The sequence below is a fragment of the Rhododendron vialii genome, chromosome 4a (assembly GCF_030253575.1).
Source record: "Rhododendron vialii isolate Sample 1 chromosome 4a, ASM3025357v1".
Taxonomy (NCBI): Eukaryota; Viridiplantae; Streptophyta; class Magnoliopsida; order Ericales; family Ericaceae; genus Rhododendron; species Rhododendron vialii.
The window spans coordinates 39,308,405-39,330,017 of NC_080560.1; the positions used below are offsets into that span (position 1 = coordinate 39,308,405).

Below are 21,613 nucleotides of genomic sequence, written 5' to 3' on the forward strand. Positions count from 1 at the left end.
ACTGCCCAAATAGCGGACAAACATATTTTGTAAACTAAGATGGGGAGTTTTTTTTTTGGTGGGCGGGGGATGAGACTTTTAGGAGGAAGAGTCGAGCTCAGACGAATGGTGAGATGACGATGTCTTTGGATGAGATGCCGATGGTTGGGTCTTCATGTGATGGTGGACCCAAGGGTGAAACTAAATACATGGTGGGGTGGGCTATAACTCATGTCAACTTTGAAAAAATCAAAAAAATTACACGTAAAATTTAGATCAAATAATTTCAGCTTAAACTATTTTACCCCATGACAGATTATATTTCTAGTTCCGCCCTTGGGTGGACCAAAGGGTGAGCCTAGAAGGCGTTCCACCGTGCCATCTTTGTAAAACTCAAGGACTGGGAGATGCTGTGAAGCTATGGTTTTGGCGTTGGAATCCATTTTAGAGAGAGGAGAGAGAGAGGATGGATGGATGTTTGTGAGCAGTGGCGGCTCCAGAAATTTAAAGTAGGGTGTTCAGAATTCACCTTAACTCTACCAGTTGATCTATTAACCAATGATACATGTATAAATTGTGCGGTAAAAAAACATAACCTCCATTCTAAAAAAATTAACTACCAAGCGAAATAAGAACTTAAAAAGATATACTATTTTTTTAACAAATATTTTTTTTCAAAGTAGTTGTATTGCGTAGTAGACAGTGTTTCGAGAATGGAGGGGGTAAAATTTTACAGTTGTTCAATATGAATTTTCATATTTTGTGCCGACATTGAATCATTTTAATCTACTAAAAACCTTTTGTAAGAAATTATAGCGAGTATGTTGGGACTAACCTTCTCGATATGACATTTTCTATCACAGTCTTAAATTCGAAGAATATTATTCAAGTTAACAGGGTTTGCAATGTAGTTGAGTTTTTAAAGCTTTGTTTGTAATTCTATAAGCTAACTAGACAAAAATAAAAAATAATACTTACACCTATAAATTCTTCATTTTCTCTTTCTTTTTTCAATGTTTTAATTATGATGAGGAGCTTTATTTGAGGTAATGTGTTAGGTGTTCAAATTATCTAGATTAATGAGGTATAATTGGGTTTTGATTGAGTGTTCAACTAGTTTTGGGTTGGGTGTTCAATTTTTTTGGGTTAGATGTTCAAGATTATTAGAATTGGATGTTCAATGATATTTAAGTTGGGTGTTCAAAAAAAAGTTAACACGTAATTTTTACATATATCCTAAGTAAAAAAAAATTTGTTTGGGTGTTCAATTGACCATGCAATGCCCTACATAGAGCCGCCTCTGTTTGTGAGCCCAGACGAGGGAGAGATTTGTTTTTGGAGTTGAAATTTTCTATTTTAGTTCTTGAGTCAAGTCTCATGTTTCTCTTGGACAGTAATTTTTCCTGTGCAGTTCATTTTTGTTGACCAAAAAAATAATAATAATAATTTCCTGCGCAGAAACGTATATATAGTACATATATAGTTCTACTATTATTTATAATACCAGACTACCAGTTGGGCACCTACCACAGAATAATTGTGGGATGAATAATTGTGGGATATCACTTCGGTTGAACGGTAGGTTGTCCGAATCAACTTATGTGCCATCGATTGATTCTCTCTGTTTTGATCAAAACGTTGTTCACAAATGATGGGGACACATTGCATTTTTCAATAGAAGGTGAACTAGCTAGCTAGCTAGCTTGATGGGATATCTAAACTGATGGGATCCCAACTCAGCTGCATTTTTTCCACCAATAACATGTGTTTTCTTTAAGTGATACTCTTTAGTATAATCTAAACTTGACCTATGCAAATAAGTACGTAACTGCTACATACATTTTTCTAGCAAAAAAACAAGAAGAAGAAAAGAAATCTACTTCAGGAAAGAAGCCAAACGATTCACCATATTCTTTGCACTTTCAGATCCAGGATTTAGTATATGGAAGCAATGACCCTCTCCCTCTACCTCGAACAACTCCAAATCTCCGCCCCACCCGCTCTCTCCCACCGCCTTGGCGTAACGAACTCCTCTCTCCCTCAGATCGTCCATTCCCGCCACACACACGAGCAGCCGAGAACACCCGATCCCCGACAAGCTCGGGGCGTCGCGAGCGAACGGATTGATCATCGGGTGATCGATGCCTCCTGGCACGGAGGGGTACACAAACGTCCACATTCGGTACAAGATATTCTCCTCGTGACCAAAAACCGACTCGGACCCAATTGGGTCCGAGCCCCAAAAGTATGGGTGAGCAAGAAAAGCTCCCAATATTTTAACTCCTCCAAACAGGCCCTCAGTGCCCGCTCGAATGGTCAAGTTGTGCGCAATATTAGCTCCTGCGCTGTCGCCGCCAATGTAGAACCTATCAAAATCGCCGTTTCCGATCAACCACGGATCTTTATCGACGGTGTCTTCAACAGAGTGTGATGCAGCCCATTGGAGAGCGGTCCACGAATCCTCATAAGCCGCCGGCAGAGGGTGCTCTGGGGCTAACCTGTACTCGACCGACACGGCTATGACATTCGCTTGAGAGACTAAGGAGTTCATGGAGTCATGGTAGAAAGAGGAGAAGGCGGATTCGATGCAGAAACCTCCGCCGTGGAAGTAGACTAAGACGGGGAGCTTCTGTTGGTTGGTGGGCGGCGAGAGTTTTGGGAGGTAGAGTCGAGCCGAGACAAGTGGCGAGATGGTGGTGTCTTTGGATGAGACGCCGGTGGATGGGTCGGCGAGGGATGGCGGAACAAAGGGTGAGCCAAAAAGGCGTTCGACCGTGCCGTCTTGGTAAACCCTGAGGACCGGTACAAGCTCCGAAGCTATGGTTTTCGCGTTGGAAACCATTTTAGAGAGAGAGAGAGAGGATGGATGTGAGCAGAGATGGGGATGTAATGCCTGCCATGGGTGCGCCTATTACTACAATAGTATTCCTCATTTTCAAATTATTTATCCGGTCTGTAAAACGATAACTTAAAAATAATATAATTTTTTCAAAAAAAAATTTAAACTTTTTTCACAAATTAAAATTACTCATTGATATCTAGTAAGTTGTTGAAATTTTTTTGATTTTTTCTTGCAAAAATTGTATTATTTTTAACATTTCATTTTATTCAAGAAAAAATTCAAACTTTTTTCACAAATTAAAATTACTCATTGATATCTAGTAAGTTGTTGAAATTTTTTTTATTTTTTCTTGCAAAAATTGTATTATTTTTAACACTTCATTTTACGGACCGAACAAATATTTTAGGGCAGAGGGAGTAGTACAATGCAAGTTGTACAACGACCAACGTGATTTTCTCCACCACATGAGTTCCTTTCACACTTGGGTTTCCCTAAGTATTCGAATGGAAAGTTATCTACAAGGGATATTTAAAAGATAAGTTTTTGGGTGCCGGGAAGGTAACACACATGTGGTATCTTATTGGTGATCTTAGCCATCGAAACGTGTTAATCAACTTTTGAGAGAGAAAAAAAGGAAAGTGAGTGATCGGGTGAGAGGAAAGAGAGAATAAATTTTGATTGTCCAAAATACATTTGGACGGCTTGAATTGCAGACAAATACTGCCAGGATTACTACATTTTTTTCTTTTCTTGTAGTCTCTTGTTGATTCTTCCGTTCTGTAAGTTGCCCAAACCGCATAAGTGGACCAAAATTCGCCTAAAATAAGCTCGAAGCATTTGTGTTTTAGCGAGTAATTATTCATTGGTATTGGAGCACCGCACGTGGTATGTACCAACACCCTTACATGCACTATACATTTCCATGAGATCGATATATGAGTAATTATTCATTGGTATTGGAGCACCGCACGTGATATGTACCAACACCCTTATATACACCATACATTTTTATGAGATCGATACATGTATAGTGCCTCAAGACCACCGAAATAATTTTTCATGTTTTACTAGCATTTATAAGTACAAACACCGGTCATGGAAATGACAAAACATCAGACAACCCATTTTTTTGTTTTTGGTTTTTTGGAACAGCAGACATGCAACCCATTTTCGAATCAAAAAGTCTAATTGCACAAATACTGTAAAAGGGCCGGTCCCGATTTTTGAGTTGACTAAGCCCAACACCAAACTTGGTTGCCCAAGTTTTCCTGTTTATTATTAAGTCATAAAAATTTTAAAAATCATAGAAGTGAAAAAAAAATTAAGGTTGTATTGTGCTTTTCGTTTGAATAATGTCAAAAAATTAAAATTAAAATTAAAATGAAACCCTGATTACAATGCTTTATGATTCGCATGATTCGACTTAAAAATAAATATCTTATTACGCAAATTCTTCAAATCACACTACAAGAAAATTGACATGCAAAAAATTGTCACTAAACTATTCTAGTGACAAAAACTTATGGGATTTGATTTTGGCACTTCAAATATTGATAAACACGCTCCAATATTTGTCTTTTGGTGTTCATATAATGTGTATTTTGAACACTAAAAGACAAATATTTGAGTGATTATTAAAAACTAGAGTGCCAAAATCCATTACCAAAATTATTGCCACAAAAATATCATTAAAAGAGTGTTGCTAAAGATATTTAGTGACAACATAAAATTGTTACTACTACTATAGTCTTAGGCTCTGTGTGAATCTGTAGAAAGAAAGTAAGCAAAAAAAAGAAAATTTAAACAAAATCATTTTCCTTGTTTGGTTCTTAAAAAAAAAAAAAGGAAAAATTTCAAATCTCAATTTAACTTTCTTCCCAATTTTTCTTTCAGGTTTTCTTTAATTTCCTTCTCAATGATTTATAATATTCTTTCATTACGTTCCAAACAGAGTCTTGGTTTTAGACAGAAGGTTAAACAAAACCAAAAACACTTCCAACGTTGGGAACAAGTGTTGCTATTCATTCATGTGCACCACAAGAAGAAGAAAAGAAATCTACTTCAGGAAAGAAGCCAAACGATTCACCATATTCTTTGCACTATCAGATCCAGGATTTAGTATATGGAAGCAATGACCCTCTCCTCCAACCTCAAACAACTCCAAATCTCCGCCCCACCCGCTCTCTCTCACTGCCTGGGCGTAACGAATTCCTCTCTCCCTCAGATCGTCCATTCCCGCCACGCAAACGAGCAGCCGAGAACACCCGATCCCCAACAAGCTCGGGGCGTCGCGAGCGAACGGGTTGATCATCGGGTGATCCATGCCACCCGGAGCAGGATACACAAAAGCCCACGTTCGGTGCAACAGATTCTCCTCATGAGCCGAAACCGACTCGGACCCAATTGGGACCGAGCCCCAGAAGTATGGGTGAGCAAGAAAAGCTCCCAGAATTTTAACTCCTCCAAACAGGCCCTCAGCGCCCGCTCGAATGGTCAGGTTGTGTGCAATATTAGCTCCTGCGCTGTCGCCACCAATGTAGACCCTATCAAAATCACCGTTTTCGATCAACCACGGATCTTTGTCGATGGTGTCTTCAAGTGAGTGCGACGCGACCCACTGGAGAGCGGTCCAAGAGTCCTCGTAAGCTGCCTGTACAGGGTGCTCAGGGGCCAGCCTGTACTCGACCGACACGACAATGACTTTGGCTCGAGAGACTAAGGAGTTCATGGAGTCATGGTAGAGAGAGGAGAAGGCGGATTCGATGCAGAAACCTCCACCGTGGAAGTAGACTAAGATGGGGAGCTTCTGTTGGTTGGCGGGCGGCGAGAGTTTCGGGAGGTAGAGTCGAGCTGAGACAGGTGGCGAGATGGTGGTGTCTTTGGATGAGACGCCGGTGGATGGGTCTTCGAGGGATGGCGGAACAAAGGGTGAGCCTACAAGGCGTTCGACGGTGCCGTCTTGGTAAACCCTGAGGACCGGTACAAGCTCCGAAGCTATGGTTTTGGCGTTGGAAACCATTTTAGCGAGATGGGGGAGAAGATGGATGTGAGCACTGAGCAGAGATGAGGGAGAGACTTATATTTCGGGGATGTAATGCCTGCCCCTAAAGGACTGCCATGAGTAGTGAGGCAAGTCTTATGTTTCTTTGGACAATAATTTTCCTTTCCTTGGACAATGAATTTTGCTGAGCAAAATGTCGTAGAAAGGTATTATAATAGTGCTTCATAATACAAGTTGGACAGCTAGCATGACAATATACAATGCAAGTAGGACAACTACGTACGTACCAACGTTGGTTTTCTCCGGCACATGGGTCCCTTTCACACCCACATCTGGGTTTCCCAAAAGTATTCTAATGGAAAGTGATCATAGTGAGCAAATTAACTCCAAGGTAGTAGTGAGTAATTTCAACTATTTAAAAGTGTTTTTGACGGTTCGAATTAATAAAAAAACTCTTTTAATGAAGAAAATAATTTTTTCCTGAAAGAGCTTACTAACGACTGAAATACATCTTACAACCCTGTAGAGACTTTGCTCATTACAGGATTCCTGGGTTCCATTTTGATGGTATGGCTTAACTTAAAGCACAGAAGCATCGTAACTGCAGCATACAATTTTCTTGTGAATACTTGAATCCAATTCATGAACAACACCACAAACAAGAAAAGGAATCTACTGAAGAAAAGAAGCCAAACGATTCACCATATTCTTCCCACTATCAGATCCAAGATTTCCTACATGGAAGCAATGACCCTCTCCTAGCACCTCAAACAACTCCAATTCTCCACCCCACCCGCTTTCTCTCACCGCCTTGGCGTAACGAACTCCTCTCTCCCTCAGCTCATCCATTTCCGCCACGCAAACGAGCAGCCGAGAACACCCGATCCCCGACAGGCTCGGGGCATCATGCGCGAACGGATTGATCATCGGGTGATCGATGCCTCCTGGCGCAGAGGGGTACCCAAGCGTCCACATCCGGTACAAGAGATTCTGCTCATGACCTAAAACTAACTCAGACCCAATTGGGTTTGAGCCCCAGAAGTATGGTTGAGAAAGAAAAGCTCCCAAAATTTGAACTCCTCCAAACAAGCCCTCCATACCTGCTCGGATGGCTATGTTGTGTGCAATATTAGCTCCAGCGCTATCACCACCTATATAGACTCTATCAAAATCGCCGCTTTCGGTCAACCATGGGTCTTTATCGACGGTGTCTTTAAGTGAATGTGATGCAACCCATTGGAGAGCGGTCCACGAATCCTCGTAAGCCGCCGGCAGAGGGTGCTCCGGGGCTAACCTGTACTCGACCGATACGGCTATGACTTTCGCTTGAGAGACTAAGGAATTCATGTAGTCGTGGCACAGGGAGGAGAAGGCGGACCCGATGCAGAAGCCTCCGCCGTGGAAGTAGACTAAGACGGGGAGTTTTCTTTGGTGGGTGAGGGCTGAGGGTTTCGGGAGGTAGAGGCGAGCGGAGACGAGTGGTGAGATGGTGGTGTCTTTCGATGAGATGCCGGTGGTTGGGTCGTCGGGCGATGGTGGCACAAAGGGCGAGTCTAGAAAGCGTTCGACCGTGCCGTCTTGGTAAACCCTGAGGATCGGGAGAAGGTCTGAAGCTATGGTGTTGGTGCTGGATGCCATTTTAGAGAGAGGACTCAGAGGAGAGAGAGGGGGAGAGAGAATGGATGGATGGAGAATTGGAGAGTGTTTGTGAGCCCAGATTCGGAGAGATTTATACTATGGAGATGCAATTCCCCCAAATGATTGGGAAAAATCAATGAGTATATACATATGCGTTTTGAACTCATATCGGGTCCTAAAAAATTATCTGACCTATTCATTTTATTCAAAATGACTAGTTTAGGGCTCCTGTAAAAAATAAACTAAATCCAATATCAGTAAAATGTTTACAAAACATCGAACTTTGTTTCATAATCCAAACCTTGTTTGTGAAGAAAAGTTGGATGTATCGTACATGCTTTTACCGATTTCAGATAGAGTTTATTTTTTACAGGGGCCCTAAACAGCCCATTTTGAATAAAATAAGAGGCTCAGATCAATTTTTTGGAATCCGAAATGGGTCAAAAATGCGTATGTACGCGATGTATTTACCTATGTGTATGTGCCTCTAGCAAAGCTAAAATGATTGCCCGTTAAATTAGTCCCTAAGGCAAGTTTCATGTTTCTTGGACAATAATTTTCCTGTGCAAAAGCTTCATACACACTACTAGCTACTACTACAATTTACTGTATAACACAAGTTGGACAACTACCATGGTAGTTTTTTTTTTTTTTTGCAAAATGATAGAAATGCATTGATGACGGGAATAAGGTTTACAGAATACAAGGGAAGAGAAAGCACAAAAGCACACTATATACAACCAAAAGGAAGCTACGGGAACAAAAGATGGCTATCAGCCGTAGCTCCAACTACCATGGTAGTTAGAATGATTGAGACATATCTTCAAACGTCGGTCGTTTAAAAATATGTTTTCCCAAATTTATTGACTAGGATATTTTTATCCAAAATGGTAGGGAAGTATAGCATTTTTTAATGGAGGGTGATTTTGATGGGATACTTAAAAGCAATTGACTATTCACGGAGCTACGCGATCACATCCGTCTGTTTCAGTGATATCAATGGATGAGATCTGTTTTTAAACTTTAACCGGTAATAGATATCTATTACTGCTAATAGATTGTTTTTAATCCAGATCATCCAAAACACTTTTGAATAGACGAAATTGAGCTCTGTAAATCTTATTTACGAAGACACCGTAAATAAAATTCTCTCTCTCTACTTAAAGGATGGGCTACAATTAAATTAAGCTGCAGTAATCCAAGTCTTTTCCACTGATAACCTGGGTTTTCGTCAGTTTTCTCCCATTCTAATTTCTTGTTATTTGCTTTCTTCTTATAGGTGTTCAAGTTCTTTCTTGGTTGGTGGTAGGGCAAGGTCAATCTGTGGTTTGGCCTATGTGCAGACACTCACTGCGGTTTAAAAGTGGGCACATAACTACCTTGTGGGTTGTTAAAACATGCAGATGCACCTCATTCCGTCCATGTTAATTGAGGTATATCTCACACGTCTCTTAAATCTAATTAAAATTTAATCTAAGTTGTTCAATACATATTGATCAAATAATAGAGTATTTCTGCAAAAAATCATGTCGATCAGTATCTCAGTCTCTCTAGAGTTTTTAGCCTTAGCCTTGAATTTCTCATTATTTGCTTTTGTTTTTTTTAGTTGGTTGCAGCTATTATCTCTTATGTTGGGGACCTGGGGTAGAGGGCCACACCTTCACTTCCTAATTTGACTACTTTCAATCGGGACTGCTTGAGCATCAAAGTGCCCTCCAGCCATCGTCGGGCCGGTTTTGGCACTAACTTTGCCATTATTTGTGCAGCAGTCGGTTCGCGGGCAAAATCAGAGGGCAATTGCTTACAAAGCGATAGACCGAGGAATCAACACTACCACGGTTGGATATTTGTTTCTTATTTGTATCTTGAAACCCTACGAATGTTTGCTTTTAATGAGCGAATTTCTCATTTGCCAAACAAATTGGATTGTACTATGGAGGAAAGTTCCAAGGTTATGAAGTTCCCAAAGCGCGATTATAAATTATATCATCTATATTCGATTTACAAACAAAAATCAACATGGCAGTATCACAAGAAATGCAATTTTTTTTTATTTGAACCCGCGGGAGACTACATTTAATCGATATAAGTGTTGCACCAGCTTAGATAAATATTGCTGATGTCGATATCCAAGACAGATACACTACGACAGGAACTTACAGGTTTACAAGTAACAGATCTCTTTAATCAGAGGAATATTGCAGATGGCGATATCCAAGACAGAGACACTACGAGAGGAACTTACAGGTTTACAAGTAACAGATCTATGTAATCAGAGGACGGTGGACGCTCTACAATCAACCAATTAGATCCGTCACTAGCAGGACAACTGCGAGATCTAGAGCTCTGTACATCGCAATTAGTTAGAAATCAAGAAATTTATTTTGAAAAAAAGCAGCAAGCTATAGCCGTGAGTTACGTGGGTTAGGCCTCGTAAGTGTTTTTGTAAAGTACTCGCGGATCTCCGGTATTATACGCTGAATAAGTTGAGAATACCTGCCAATATTTAAAAGAAAACGAAATTTTCAGGAGACAACAAAAACAAACAAGTGTATAACTCATCGAGTGGGGTAATTTGTGAATATCAAACACAGATTCAAAAGCTTGATGATCATACTTTCTCATCGTTGAGTCTACCGGTTTTCACTATTTATAGGCAAACCATCTAGTTTCAACCATGCAAGTGCATTTCTCAAGGTTTTTTATTCTCAAGGTTTCTCAAGGTTTTTGACATAACAAAAGTGTAAGCTGTGCTCATTCTAAACGCTAAACCACTTTACCAATACTATCTTCAGTTATCACTGCGTGTGAGATTTCGAGGAAAGGTTGAATATTGCAGATGATGTAAATTTAACTGTATTCTCCACATCAATTGCCATATCAAGGGGAAAAAATCCTATGGTGAGTACTGATTACCATAATTTGTATGTACTCCAATTGATCTCAGGAATGAGGAGAAAAGAAAAACACTGAACAAGCAATTTCTTTCATTTGCCTAAAACCACTTCCGTATTATGTAGTATTAAAGAACATTCTCATAGTGGTAAATTCAGAGAGTATTATGCGCAGTTCATTGACAGAACAGCAAGAAACATACTGCTGAGTATAAGTTCACGGGTAGGCAAGATATGTCACATATTATCATCTCTCCCTCATTTTTAAGTACTTTGCAATTTGATCCAGCGAAAAGTCTCAAAGAAAATCCTATAAGCTGAAAGCCTGCAATATGGAAAGGTTGGCGAAAGAACATACCTGGGCCTAGCACTTAATTTATCGAACTGCTCCAAAATGTATAGAATGCATGTATGCCTTAATGACAAGGCATGGAACGCGTCTGACAGCTCATACATGTTTGAAACGTTATCTGATGATATATCCTGAAGATGAAAAGAGAAGCATATTTGGGCATCCATCTGATTCATTAAGTGCCAAGGTATTCAAAAGTATTAACTTTCTTACCTGAGCAATGGTGTATTCACAAAGCCGCTTGAGTGCCTCCAGGAGATACTGATCAGCAGCTCTAAGGAGATCTTGGGCTATATTCAATGTCACATCCACCGAGCCAGTGTATATAAATCTGGACATTAACAAATAGCCTATGTGTAGCAAATCTCAGGAATATTGACTACAATACAAGTTGAGTGTTAGGGAAAGACTGTAACCTCATCATCAACTCAAAAACTTCCCATCTTATATTTGGAATCTCTATATCTCTTGCATCCTTCTCCTGTGATTAACGCAACGGGGAAATAATAAACAAAGATTAAATCCAACTTTTATGTTTTGCAATCCATTGTTACATATTTCCGTATATATTTCCACAAAAAGAAGTGATAAAAAAATGATAATAATCAAGCACCCTAACCCAAAACAAAAACTAGAAAAGGGAACGCCCAGATGTCGCATTCTTCACACACGCATGCACGCGCACATATACGGATAGAAACTTGACAGAGATTGGTTTTGACGATTTATGTACAAACTCACCCGATAACCACCATCAAACATTGCACGGAATGCATCGGAAGAAGCAAGTAGGCAAATTCGATGGGCGTAGAACCGTTTACCTGAGTTTTCAGAAAAATTAAGTCATTTACTATCAATCTAGGCCAGGGAACTGCCATACACAGAGAGAACTTATTCCTCTGGAACATAGATTAGGGATGTAAGCAAGCAAAGTAGTAATTTGGATTTACAACCTTCAACTAAGAAGGTGACATCGGATAATGTAGGATTGTTGACAAATTGTTCCCCCAAGTACACCTGCAGTGAGAATTCTTTCATCAGATTACCAATTTCTATTAGTAGTTAAATTACTGTTTCATATGTGAAAACTGCAAATACATATTGCTAATTCCACTTTAGGAAGCCAATAAGCAAATGGAAGGAAAATCTGGATTTATGAAACATACTTATCTAATGAACAGGATTTCAGAAACAAAGATTAAGATTCAGAAAACAGAGTTCCAACTAATCTAGCCATTACTATCGCAACAGATATCTATCAAAAATCCACACCAGTGCGTTAAAGAACTCTTCTCATCAAAGAGACATGGCACCAGAAATAGAAATTCTATACATCTGCAAGTCCTCTTTGTTAAGGTCGATTCAGATTTCCAAAATACTAGACCAGTATTCTCAAAGAAAGTATTTTCTAAAAACTAAACAGTTATTATTCCTGCTAATGTCCCCAATAGCTCCAAATCAAAAAGAGCACATGGACCAAAAGGCTACCGCTAAATAAGATGTTGACCTGTGGCGTCGGAGATGGGGGAGCTGCATCAATGGAGGAGAGAGTCATCGCTTTGTTAGACAACTTGTACAAAGCTGTAGAACCATCAAGTTGCTGCTTTAGGCTTGTGGAACCAAGAAGGCCAAGAAGTAACTCCAATCCTGCACACAGGTGAGATAAACCAATTTTTAGTATGCAAATTGCTGCCACTATGAACAAGAAATCCAACAATGGAAGATGTTGGACTAAAATATTCAAGTCAATCCAAATCTCAGAACTTTCCAATGTTTAATCTTAGTTATGGTTCCTATACCCAAATGTCAAAGAAGTATTAGTTCTAGTTAAACTGGAAGAATTTTGACAAAACAAAACCATGAACGCTTTAGCAAATGGTTAATTGATGGAGTTGACATTTTGAGAAATCAAGTTTATTTTGGTGTGAATTTGCCTAATTTTTTAAAGGGAGAAGTGCATCTTTCTCTTTCCCTTCTTCGCATAGACTAAGCATGTGTTCTTATGTACAACCCTGGAACACCCAAATATGAACACCAAGCCTGCAAACCATTGTTATCAATGAAAATGGCATACCATTGTTATCAATGAAAATTGTTCCCTGATCCTCCGGAGAACAAAGATGGGCTAGAGCCAAAGCAATTCGTCGTTGAACTGCCTTCTCTGCTACACGCATCAGATATAACAAATGGCTCAAAACCTATAAGAGAGAAATCAAGGGATGTAACTTCATGAACTAATATAACAAAGCATATAACAAGATTGGGGCTACTTTATCAAATAATTTGATAAAAGCTCACCCGTCCATGAATCTTCTCCTCTAATCTTTTCAGTGTCTTGGCTACACAATCTTTTGTCGCCTAAAAGCACATTTATTGTTACTATATTAGTAAGGACACATCCATCGAAACAACACGGCTAGGAACCTATAATGCTAAAGCAATCATATCTGGGCTCAAGCCTATGATTTCATCTGCTAGTTGAAAACAGAGAAAACCTCAACCTAGCAGCCAGAGTCCAAGAAATGGTAAAAAGTAAAAAAAGCATACTTGCACAATGAATTCTCCATCCTGCAACTTCTGAACACCGCCAACCTTGATAAAATCAGACACATTATCCTATGGCAAAAACATAAAGTTAATAACATTGAAACACACAAATAACAAAGTGAAAAGGTAGGGGGTTTAGGACTCCCTCTTTGTACAGGGATTTACCCTTTGAGCTCTTGCTTGGAATATCAGATCTTTGACCAAAACAGATGACCGTTAGCGACACCACGGCTAGTGTTGACAACTGGAAATGTCCTCCAATGGTGAAGTTCGTTTCCTCACAAGGCAAATTGTGGAGTAGGGTAGCTAATCCAAACACTCACAATGAATATGAATACCTCAGTCATTTTACACAGTGCTCTCGCGTATCAAACTTCGGATCTTGTGTTCCTTAACTTTTCAAGTATTTATAGGAGAATTTGGCCACCTACCCATAATTACCAACCTCATAACCATGGTTAGTTGTCATCATTACAATCTCTCCAAAAAAGATTTCCAAGTGTTGGTCCAACATGCCTCATTCCTAATATGGTTGATTGGACATCTGACAATCATTTTGGGGCCCATGTGCTTAATCCTTCTCAGTCACGACTTTGGAGACAATTGCGAACCTTATGCCGAGATAGTAATGAGTATACATCTCAGTTTTCCAGAAGGAACGGTCAAGATAATCCCTCCAAGAAGCTAGTTGACTAAGCTAGGGGTCGGAGTTGAAGACCTTTAACTGTATGGATCTGAATAGTTAGTTGACCTCGGCCGAAGTTAATACTGATTTTCCTGAAATACCTTGACGTCTCCTAATGCATTTTGTTTTCATATCTAGAATGTTATTTAAGACACCCTACTATTTTCACCCCCCACAAAGTCCATCAAGTCTTTCTTGAAACCCGTTGCAAAATCGATATGCCTATCAAAATCTGGAAACGAGTGTCACTCGCCATTGATTCCGTCACCCAATCCCTGCAAAAGATTTCCGCGACAAAACTTTCTGGAATGAAGATAAAACAGCGTCCTCACATTGAACCTAAACATGATGTAGGAGTTTTGTATAAGTTCCAAATAATTCTCTCTCGTTGCACCACATCACAGATTTTTTAGCCCATGATCTAGCCATTACAGAATTGGGATCGGTGGGAGCTGATCCACCACCACCTGAAACTTCTTCTTGTGGTGAAATGCAATGCACTTGAGTATATTCGGATGATCTAACCTGGACAAGAACTGGGACAACCCCAACACCGCCCCAAACTCGTCAAAGGTAAGCACAGTACCCTGTCTTCCAGGCATTATCAAAGTCCATTTCTTGGAGTTGGAGATGGACCATAGTGCATTTCGCTAATGCATGCCCCAATCCCATTTCATATCCCCAACATAGCAATAAGAGAGTGTCATCTTCTTGGTTTTGGAACCCCTTTTCCTGTGACGAACACTCTCTTCTATCTCACCAGAACACACTTTTCTCTCTCATCAAAGAGATTTAACTCTCTCTCTCTCCGATGTGGAAGCTTGATACTACACCGAGAGAGAATTATTTGAAACTTAAACAAAACTATTACATCATTTTCAGGTTCATTGTGAGAACGTTTATCTTCATTCTAGAGTGTTTTGTCACGGGTACGGGAATCAATTCCAAGAATTGGGTGACGGAACCGATGGTGAGTGACACTCGTGTCTCTTTAACAAATTTTGATAGGCATATTGATTTTGCAACGGGTTTCAAGAAAGATTTGATGGACTTTGTGGGAGGTGAAAATAATAGGACATCTTAAATAAGCATTGTAGAGATGAAAACAAAATTCCTTAAAAGAAGTCAAGGTACTAACTATTTAGATCCAGTCAAGGTCTTCAAATCCGACCACTAGCTCAGCAACTAGCTTCTTGGACATGGAGGAAAGTCCGAGGAAGATTTAACTCTCGGATCAACCATATCATTATAATGGTCACTCAAGGGATCTAAACCTCGGACATGGTCTGAAGAGGTCTAGGAATTATCCTCATCAATCCTCCTAGAAAGTCAAGATGTATATTCTCTAGCCATAAGGTTTGCAACTGTATAAAAAGTCGCATCCGAGAAGAATTAGCACTTGCGCCCCCAAAATGTTTGTCAGATGTTCAATCATCTTTATCAGGAATGGGGCATGTGAGACCCACATGCGGAGATTGCAAGGATGGCATATAACCATGGTACGGTTTTGGTAGCCTGGGTAGGTGGCTAAATTTTCCTATAAACATTCGAATAAGTCAAGTAAGAAAGGATCTGAAATTTAATACACGAGAACAATGTGAGTAAAACAACCGATGTATTCTAATTCATTGTGAGTTCTCGATCTAACAACTCTAGTAACTTGACCATCGGAAGACATTTTCAGTTGTCAACGCCGGCTGAAGTGTCGCTAATGGTGTTCTCTTTTGCAGCCACCGATCAAAATTCTCACTTTTGAGCAGGAGCTCAAAGGGTAAAACCCTGTACAAAGAGGGAGTCTGATACCCGGCCTCCACACAATGTGAGACAGAGCCTAAATCAGAATTAGTAAGCCACAGGGTTAAAACTGGGGTGGGGGGAATTACCATTTTTTTTTTTGTAGAATTCAGCAAAATAAACAAAAGGACATCAGCCCTGTTAGAAGTTTCAAATGAATTCATAATATTAATGTATACCTCATTATCTGCAAGGCCGTAAAGAGCAAATGCAGCATTATGTTGCAGAGACCCATTTTTCGAATCAAGGAGCTTCAATAATGGCATCAACCCGCCATTATGAGCGATACCAGCTTGGTTATGAGTGTCCTGAATGACAACAACAACAAAAAAATCAAACGTATGATAAAGCCTTGCCTACCATGATGTACCCACTACCGTGATGCTTCCAGTTCCAGTTGTAGACAAAGGTTTGCAATGAAGAAAAGTGAATATGGAATATCTTCATAGAGCAATGAGGAAAATGACATGGAAAATTTGGTACCACACCGTAGCAACTTTCAGTAGTCAGCCATGCTGTCTGTGCAATATAGAGACACCTACCTGAAAGCAACTTCGGCCCACTACACATGACTGGTAATCAGGTTGTAAAATATGCAATTGGATCGGTACTTTACTTTTTCTAATCTTTTATTGTTTCCTCTTCTCTCTGCCACTGCATTTCATTTTCTTGGAACCACGCAACACCGTGGCATTCCATAGAAACAGGTAGATCATTTGAACCAGAGTGTGACTCATACGAAGAGAGGATACAATGAACCATCCTTATTTAACAAGAATGTATTACCAAGAGAAACAAAGGTTCCTTTGCTAATGCTCTCTTCCAAAGTGAATTTTACAGCAGTTAAAAATCTGGGCTGACAAGAAAATATTCCCCGTCAATTTTTTTTGAGTCAGTAACCATATCACAAAGAATAACTACATCTCCTGTATATTTACCCGAAAGGAAAACTATCCCTCCTCAATCCAAGATTCTAAGAACGAAAGTGGAAGTTATCAGACAGATCAATGCAATCCTTAGTAAGTGGAAAGACAATGTCAGCACAATATAATGGCAGCAAATTTAGAGTACCAGTTATTAATGGTGGGAGTAACAAACGAGAGAAGAAAATGAGTCACTAACCTGTGCCAACCTCCCGAGTGCAAAAGCCGACATTTCTCTAAGCTGTACGTCGGGGGATTGAAGCATCTCAATCAATGGCTGGACAGCTCCTCTCTGGACAATGTGAACCTGCAAATAACCTTGCTTTCTTCATAAGGGAAAAACACAGAACAAATAAATATGACAAAAATAACTAAATAGAACAGAAAAAAAGTACAAATTTGAGCAGGCTCAAAAACAATGAAGCAGCCTGCAAAATACTCGTTTTTTAACTAGTCAAACATGAAACATTACTGTTCAGCTAAGCCGCAAAAGGAAGGCAGGCCGCAGGCGCACAAGAAGAAAAACAGGAATCAAATGACAAACACTCCAATCCCAAAAGTTTTCAATGTCAAAATTGTCCCTTCCTTCCCTCTCATCTTTGATTCTTTCACGCAACCAACTAGCACGAGCAAAGAGAAAATCCATGACCAATCTCCGAAGTAAAAACAAATGAGGGGCAACGCAAGCCCGAACCAACCTTACAATCTGAATCAGTAGCAGCAAATTGTCCAAGTAATAAAGCTGCCTCCCTTTGGCTCTCAGAGCAACAAGAACTGTAAACCAATTGATGAAACTGAGGAATCTAAACAGAGAGCTAATGTGAACATACATAGGAACGAGGAAACAAAAGGAGCAAACTCTATTCTGTTAAAGGAAATGTGAAGAGTCAGGACACTACAAAAGGTGACAAGCTTTCATGATGACCTGAGCAATCCAACAACAGGTTGCAAAGCCCCAGCAATAAGAACTTCCTTCTTAATGTTTGGGGATGAATGCACCAGATTACCGATAACGCCAACCTGAAAACCAAGAATCATCATCAGATGCTAGTTGCTACAAATAATATGAAGACCAAAAAACAAGTTTCCAATGGATATAAAGTACTAATAGGAAACGCTATTTTGAGAAAAATCCAACCGCTTCATAATGAATGGCAGCATCCTCAGACCGGAGCATTAGAATCAGGGTAGGAAGAGCGTTGCATTCTACAATCTGAAAAGTCATAATTGTCATATCGATTACAGAATACGAACTGGTTCAACAACATATTCATCTTTCCATAAACATCACAGAACCTGATTCTTATTTTCGTCATTCTTAAATGCCAGAGTTCGTAGTGCTCCAGCTGCTGCCCTTTGTACCTTTGGATCACTGAATTGAAGCAACCCAACAAGCGGGCGAATCCCGCCTTCCAACCTGAAAATATACACCAGGTGACCACCAAGAGAGATGGAACAAACTGCCACTGGAAGTTAAAATACTGGGGGGGTGGGTAGCAACTCATACCTAACACGGGTCTTAATACGGCTATTTTCATGCGCAAGATTAGTGATTGCATCAGCTGCTCTTCGAATGACACTGTTGACAGCCCGAGAGCTGGAACTGTCCCTGTGCCACTCTAGTAAATCCACAAGATGAGGCAAGGCACCATTGTCCACTATGAGCTGCTGATGCTCTGGCTGTTTGGAATAAGAAAAACATTCAGCAAAAAATGCCTAGTCATGGAGCTGTGTTAAGTGATGTTTTTATTTTGGATTTACATAATTCTTTTCTAATTGGAGAATGCTGAATTGGGCCAACCTCATGTAGCTATTGAATGCCATTCCCCGACCCACCCATGCAACCCCCTCTCACACACACCCCTTTTTCCCAACCCCACTCCCTCTTTTTCATTGAAATTACTGAGTTGAGTTATGCTTGTAAAAAATTCCTAGTGATCAGAGTATCACATTTCCAGTCTAGTGCTAGGTCTAAGTAAAAGCTGTGTAAGAAATTCAGCTTGCTATTACCCTGTATTCTTCCTTTCTAGCTCACTTGACGGGCTTCACTCTTTAGAGTTTGAAGGAAGCTTTCAAAACCTTGTGTAATGCATGACACACATACGCAGTCAAGGTGATCCTTCAGATAACATAGGTGGGTTTCCTAGATTCTTCTTCTGCTTCTCCTTCAAACAAGTTCCGTAATCAATATAGTTGGCTCTCTATTTCAGAGGAACAACATTTTTCATTCCGAAACTCAATATTACCAAGCATCAGTCAAACCCAAACTTCCGCAACAATTAGCCTCCACTTTAACACCTATGACCTTTATGTCCAGAGTTCCAATAAAAAGTAGGCACCATAAATTAGTTCACTTCTACTATCCTACATCAATTTATTATAGCTTCTACAGAAGCATCCTCAAACAATTGTCCAGCATCATCATGCCTGTTAGGTCTCCTGCCCTTACTTAAATTGAAACTGAAGTACAAGACCCCTCAAAGCCCCTCCTCTCCTTTACTCGTTCTGAAACCAATGTTACTGAAATCAAGAAAAATCTTTTGGTTAACTCAAACGTTTGTGGCTTTCTAGTTTATATATTTTCCACTATGAAGCCTCTTTACTCCAAATTAAAGGTGAGTTTTCCACCAAAATTCCTCTTTTCAAAATGAAGCCTTTTCATTGTAATTCAGTAAAATTTGGAGTAAAGGGTTGGAGATGGCCTTAACAGCAGATTTCCAGTATATTTCAGAACAAGTTGTAGTTTGTGACCCTAACCGTTTAAATAGTCAAATGACTGAGAAGTGAGAATGCAATTGAAACAAAAAAAAATCATAACAAACTTGCATACACAGAAATATCTAAAGAATAAAAGGATAATGTAATCTAATAACCTTAACAGCGAGAAGCCCTAGTGCAAAAGCACTCCCCTTCTCAACCTCATGCTCGAACGGCTTTGAACTGCAATCACCCTCACTCAACGGCGGTGGCTGAAGATGCCTTACCAGTGCTGGTACAGCACCACCGTCAACTATAACATTCACAACTTCCTCTGCAAACACCACAAACATCAACCATAATTACAAATGTTCATGCTAACAACAAAACAAGTACTGCTGGTTAATGTGCAAATACCACAATATGTTATAAAACTCAAATACTACATATTTTCTGCATTTCAAAATACTTTTAAAATATTTCTGCACATTTTCCACCATTGCAATGCACTTTTGACACCTAAATAACCACCCAGTGGATGCATTTCGTAATTACATATGCTCAATGCAAACGTCAATCACAATTCCTAACTATCATGTTAAGAGCATCTCCAACTCAAGTCTTCAAATTGAAGACTCAAAATAATATATTTTATTCAAAAAGTAAGTATGAAGAGCATACCTATTCACAGCAACTCTAACTTCTTCATTTCTATCTCTGCTTTTAAAATCACATCCATTTCTTCCAAAACTCAATCACCCCTCCAAAATTTAAACTTCTAGTTTTTCTAAATATTATTACCAGAATATATTGATGAGTGGTCTTGTTTTGAAGGTCTCATTTACATCTTTTCAACTATATGAATTTTATTAAAAAATGAATTATGGTACCATAAGTTATATCGTTTTAAAGTATAAAACGAAAATGACAAATGTGCTTCATTTTTTGGAGGATTCTTCATATATATAAAGAAATCAAAAGTGCATTTTTTGGAGGATTCTTCATTTTGAAGGAAGAAAAAGAAGTATTGGTTGGAGGCCAACAATTCTTCAAAATGAAGAAATAAAGGCTTGGTTGGAGATGCTCTAACAAACGCTTGGACGGTGGTTAATGGACGCATATCACTAAAAAAATCACTGCAACTAAACATTTGATACATTTCAATACGTAATTATTCTGCTTAATTGCTTATTCTGTTTAACTGCTTATTTCGAGCACGAATCAGAACACATACCAAAGTAAGCATTTCAAAGAAGCAGTTAAGCAATGTTTTAACAAACGGGGGGGCCTTACTTTCACTCATCTTGTTACACTTTCACCTATTAACATATAATTCCCACGGCTAAACTAGAACTTCCGCAGCGATTAGAATTTTCCAACCTATTAGCATAATTCCCACAGCTAAACTAGAACTTCTAGAGTAATAATACAATAAACACGCATATCTCCTCTTAGTCACACAATCCTCCAGTAACAGGACCCTCCACTCGCTCTCAATCATTGCTTGGCAAATTTTATTGTAGTTCAAAACGTTTTCGAAAAGGCGCTTTCACGATCACACTCCGCACGCGCATTCTGTGACTTATATTTACTAAATTAACGGTACCATAAGTTCATTACCGTTCTTGGCGAGCTCGGCGAGGACGTGTGTGGCGCGCTTAGAGGCGGCGCGATCGGCCTCGGTCCAGGAGAAGGTGGTGTTGAGCACGTTAACCTGCGCACCGACCTCGCACAGTAGCGTTTCCCGGTCGTCGCCGGGGGAGGGGAAGGAGATCGATCGCTCATCGTCCAAGTCTTCCTCCAGTTTCCGCTTTTGCCCCTTCCTTCCGGAGATATTTTCCCTCTCGTGACGCTTCGCAAACCCCATGGAAGGCGAACGGAAGAGGAGAGGCGTTTGTTCGCAGGAGGATTGGGTGTTTTGCCAGTAGACGCCCAGATCCGGGGGCGTTTTGGGGAAACGAAAAGTTTCTCTGTCCTTGGCTCCCTTTTCCTTTTGCTTTATGGGGCGATGACTGTGTCGGGTTGTGAACCGGCCGCATGATTTCCGAGTTGTGCAAATTTGTACTTGGTGGGTCAAATACGTTGTGTTACAAGGACTTTCGGGTTCACGCCGTGCTGCGCACTTTTGAGCTGTCGAATTGTGCATTTGACGGCTTAGATTCGAGCTGTCGAATCCAACAGTTCGAAGATGCACAACACAGTGGTCTGCACAGCACCATCCCCAATTCGTGTTACAACAAGGCAACTTTGTTTGGTTTTGA

General features: G+C 39.9%; 4 protein-coding genes across 4 annotated transcripts; all 4 read right to left on the reverse strand.

Moving 5' to 3' along the window:
* Nucleotides 1-1,620: 1,620 nt before the first annotated feature.
* LOC131321634 (2-hydroxyisoflavanone dehydratase-like) lies at nt 1,621-2,892 on the reverse strand. Its single transcript, XM_058352518.1, has one exon. It carries the CDS (start codon nt 2,819-2,821, stop codon nt 1,856-1,858), a length of 966 nt encoding a protein of 321 aa, XP_058208501.1. The 5' UTR covers nt 2,822-2,892; the 3' UTR covers nt 1,621-1,855.
* Nucleotides 2,893-4,736: 1,844 nt separating this feature from the next.
* Nucleotides 4,737-6,035, reverse strand: LOC131321636 (2-hydroxyisoflavanone dehydratase-like). The gene has a single exon (XM_058352520.1). It carries the CDS (start codon nt 5,838-5,840, stop codon nt 4,878-4,880), a length of 963 nt encoding a protein of 320 aa, XP_058208503.1. The 5' UTR covers nt 5,841-6,035; the 3' UTR covers nt 4,737-4,877.
* A 389-nt stretch (nt 6,036-6,424) lies between these two features.
* On the reverse strand, nt 6,425-7,571 carry LOC131321635 (2-hydroxyisoflavanone dehydratase-like). The gene has a single exon (XM_058352519.1). The coding sequence runs from the start codon at nt 7,458-7,460 to the stop codon at nt 6,495-6,497; it is 966 nt and encodes a 321-aa protein (XP_058208502.1). The 5' UTR covers nt 7,461-7,571; the 3' UTR covers nt 6,425-6,494.
* Nucleotides 7,572-9,488: 1,917 nt separating this feature from the next.
* LOC131321639 (ARM REPEAT PROTEIN INTERACTING WITH ABF2) lies at nt 9,489-21,371 on the reverse strand. Its single transcript, XM_058352522.1, has 19 exons — nt 20,973-21,371; nt 19,529-19,686; nt 18,163-18,335; nt 17,952-18,072; nt 17,794-17,868; nt 17,581-17,675; nt 17,354-17,429; nt 16,855-16,962; nt 15,912-16,040; nt 13,254-13,322; nt 13,005-13,064; nt 12,781-12,904; nt 12,214-12,353; nt 11,660-11,723; nt 11,448-11,527; nt 11,123-11,187; nt 10,920-11,037; nt 10,713-10,837; nt 9,489-9,956 (listed from the first exon to the last, which is right to left on the reverse strand). Exons 1-19 carry the CDS (start codon nt 21,217-21,219, stop codon nt 9,863-9,865), a joined length of 2,121 nt encoding a protein of 706 aa, XP_058208505.1. The 5' UTR covers nt 21,220-21,371; the 3' UTR covers nt 9,489-9,862.
* Nucleotides 21,372-21,613: the final 242 nt, after the last annotated feature.

Coding starts and splice junctions, on each gene's coding strand:
- LOC131321635 (XM_058352519.1), bottom strand. CDS start 7,460: ATGGCATCCAGCACCAACACCATAGCTTCAGACCTTCTCCCGATCCTC.
- LOC131321634 (XM_058352518.1), bottom strand. CDS start 2,821: ATGGTTTCCAACGCGAAAACCATAGCTTCGGAGCTTGTACCGGTCCTC.
- LOC131321639 (XM_058352522.1), bottom strand. CDS start 21,219: ATGGGGTTTGCGAAGCGTCACGAGAGGGAAAATATCTCCGGAAGGAAG. Junction 17,676..17,793: donor CTGCCATTCATTATGAAGCG/GTTGGATTTTTC, acceptor CTTGGTTTTCAG/GTTGGCGTTATCGGTAATCT. Junction 11,724..12,213: donor CCCCATCTCCGACGCCACAG/GTCAACATCTTA, acceptor TTCTCACTGCAG/GTGTACTTGGGGGAACAATT.
- LOC131321636 (XM_058352520.1), bottom strand. CDS start 5,840: ATGGTTTCCAACGCCAAAACCATAGCTTCGGAGCTTGTACCGGTCCTC.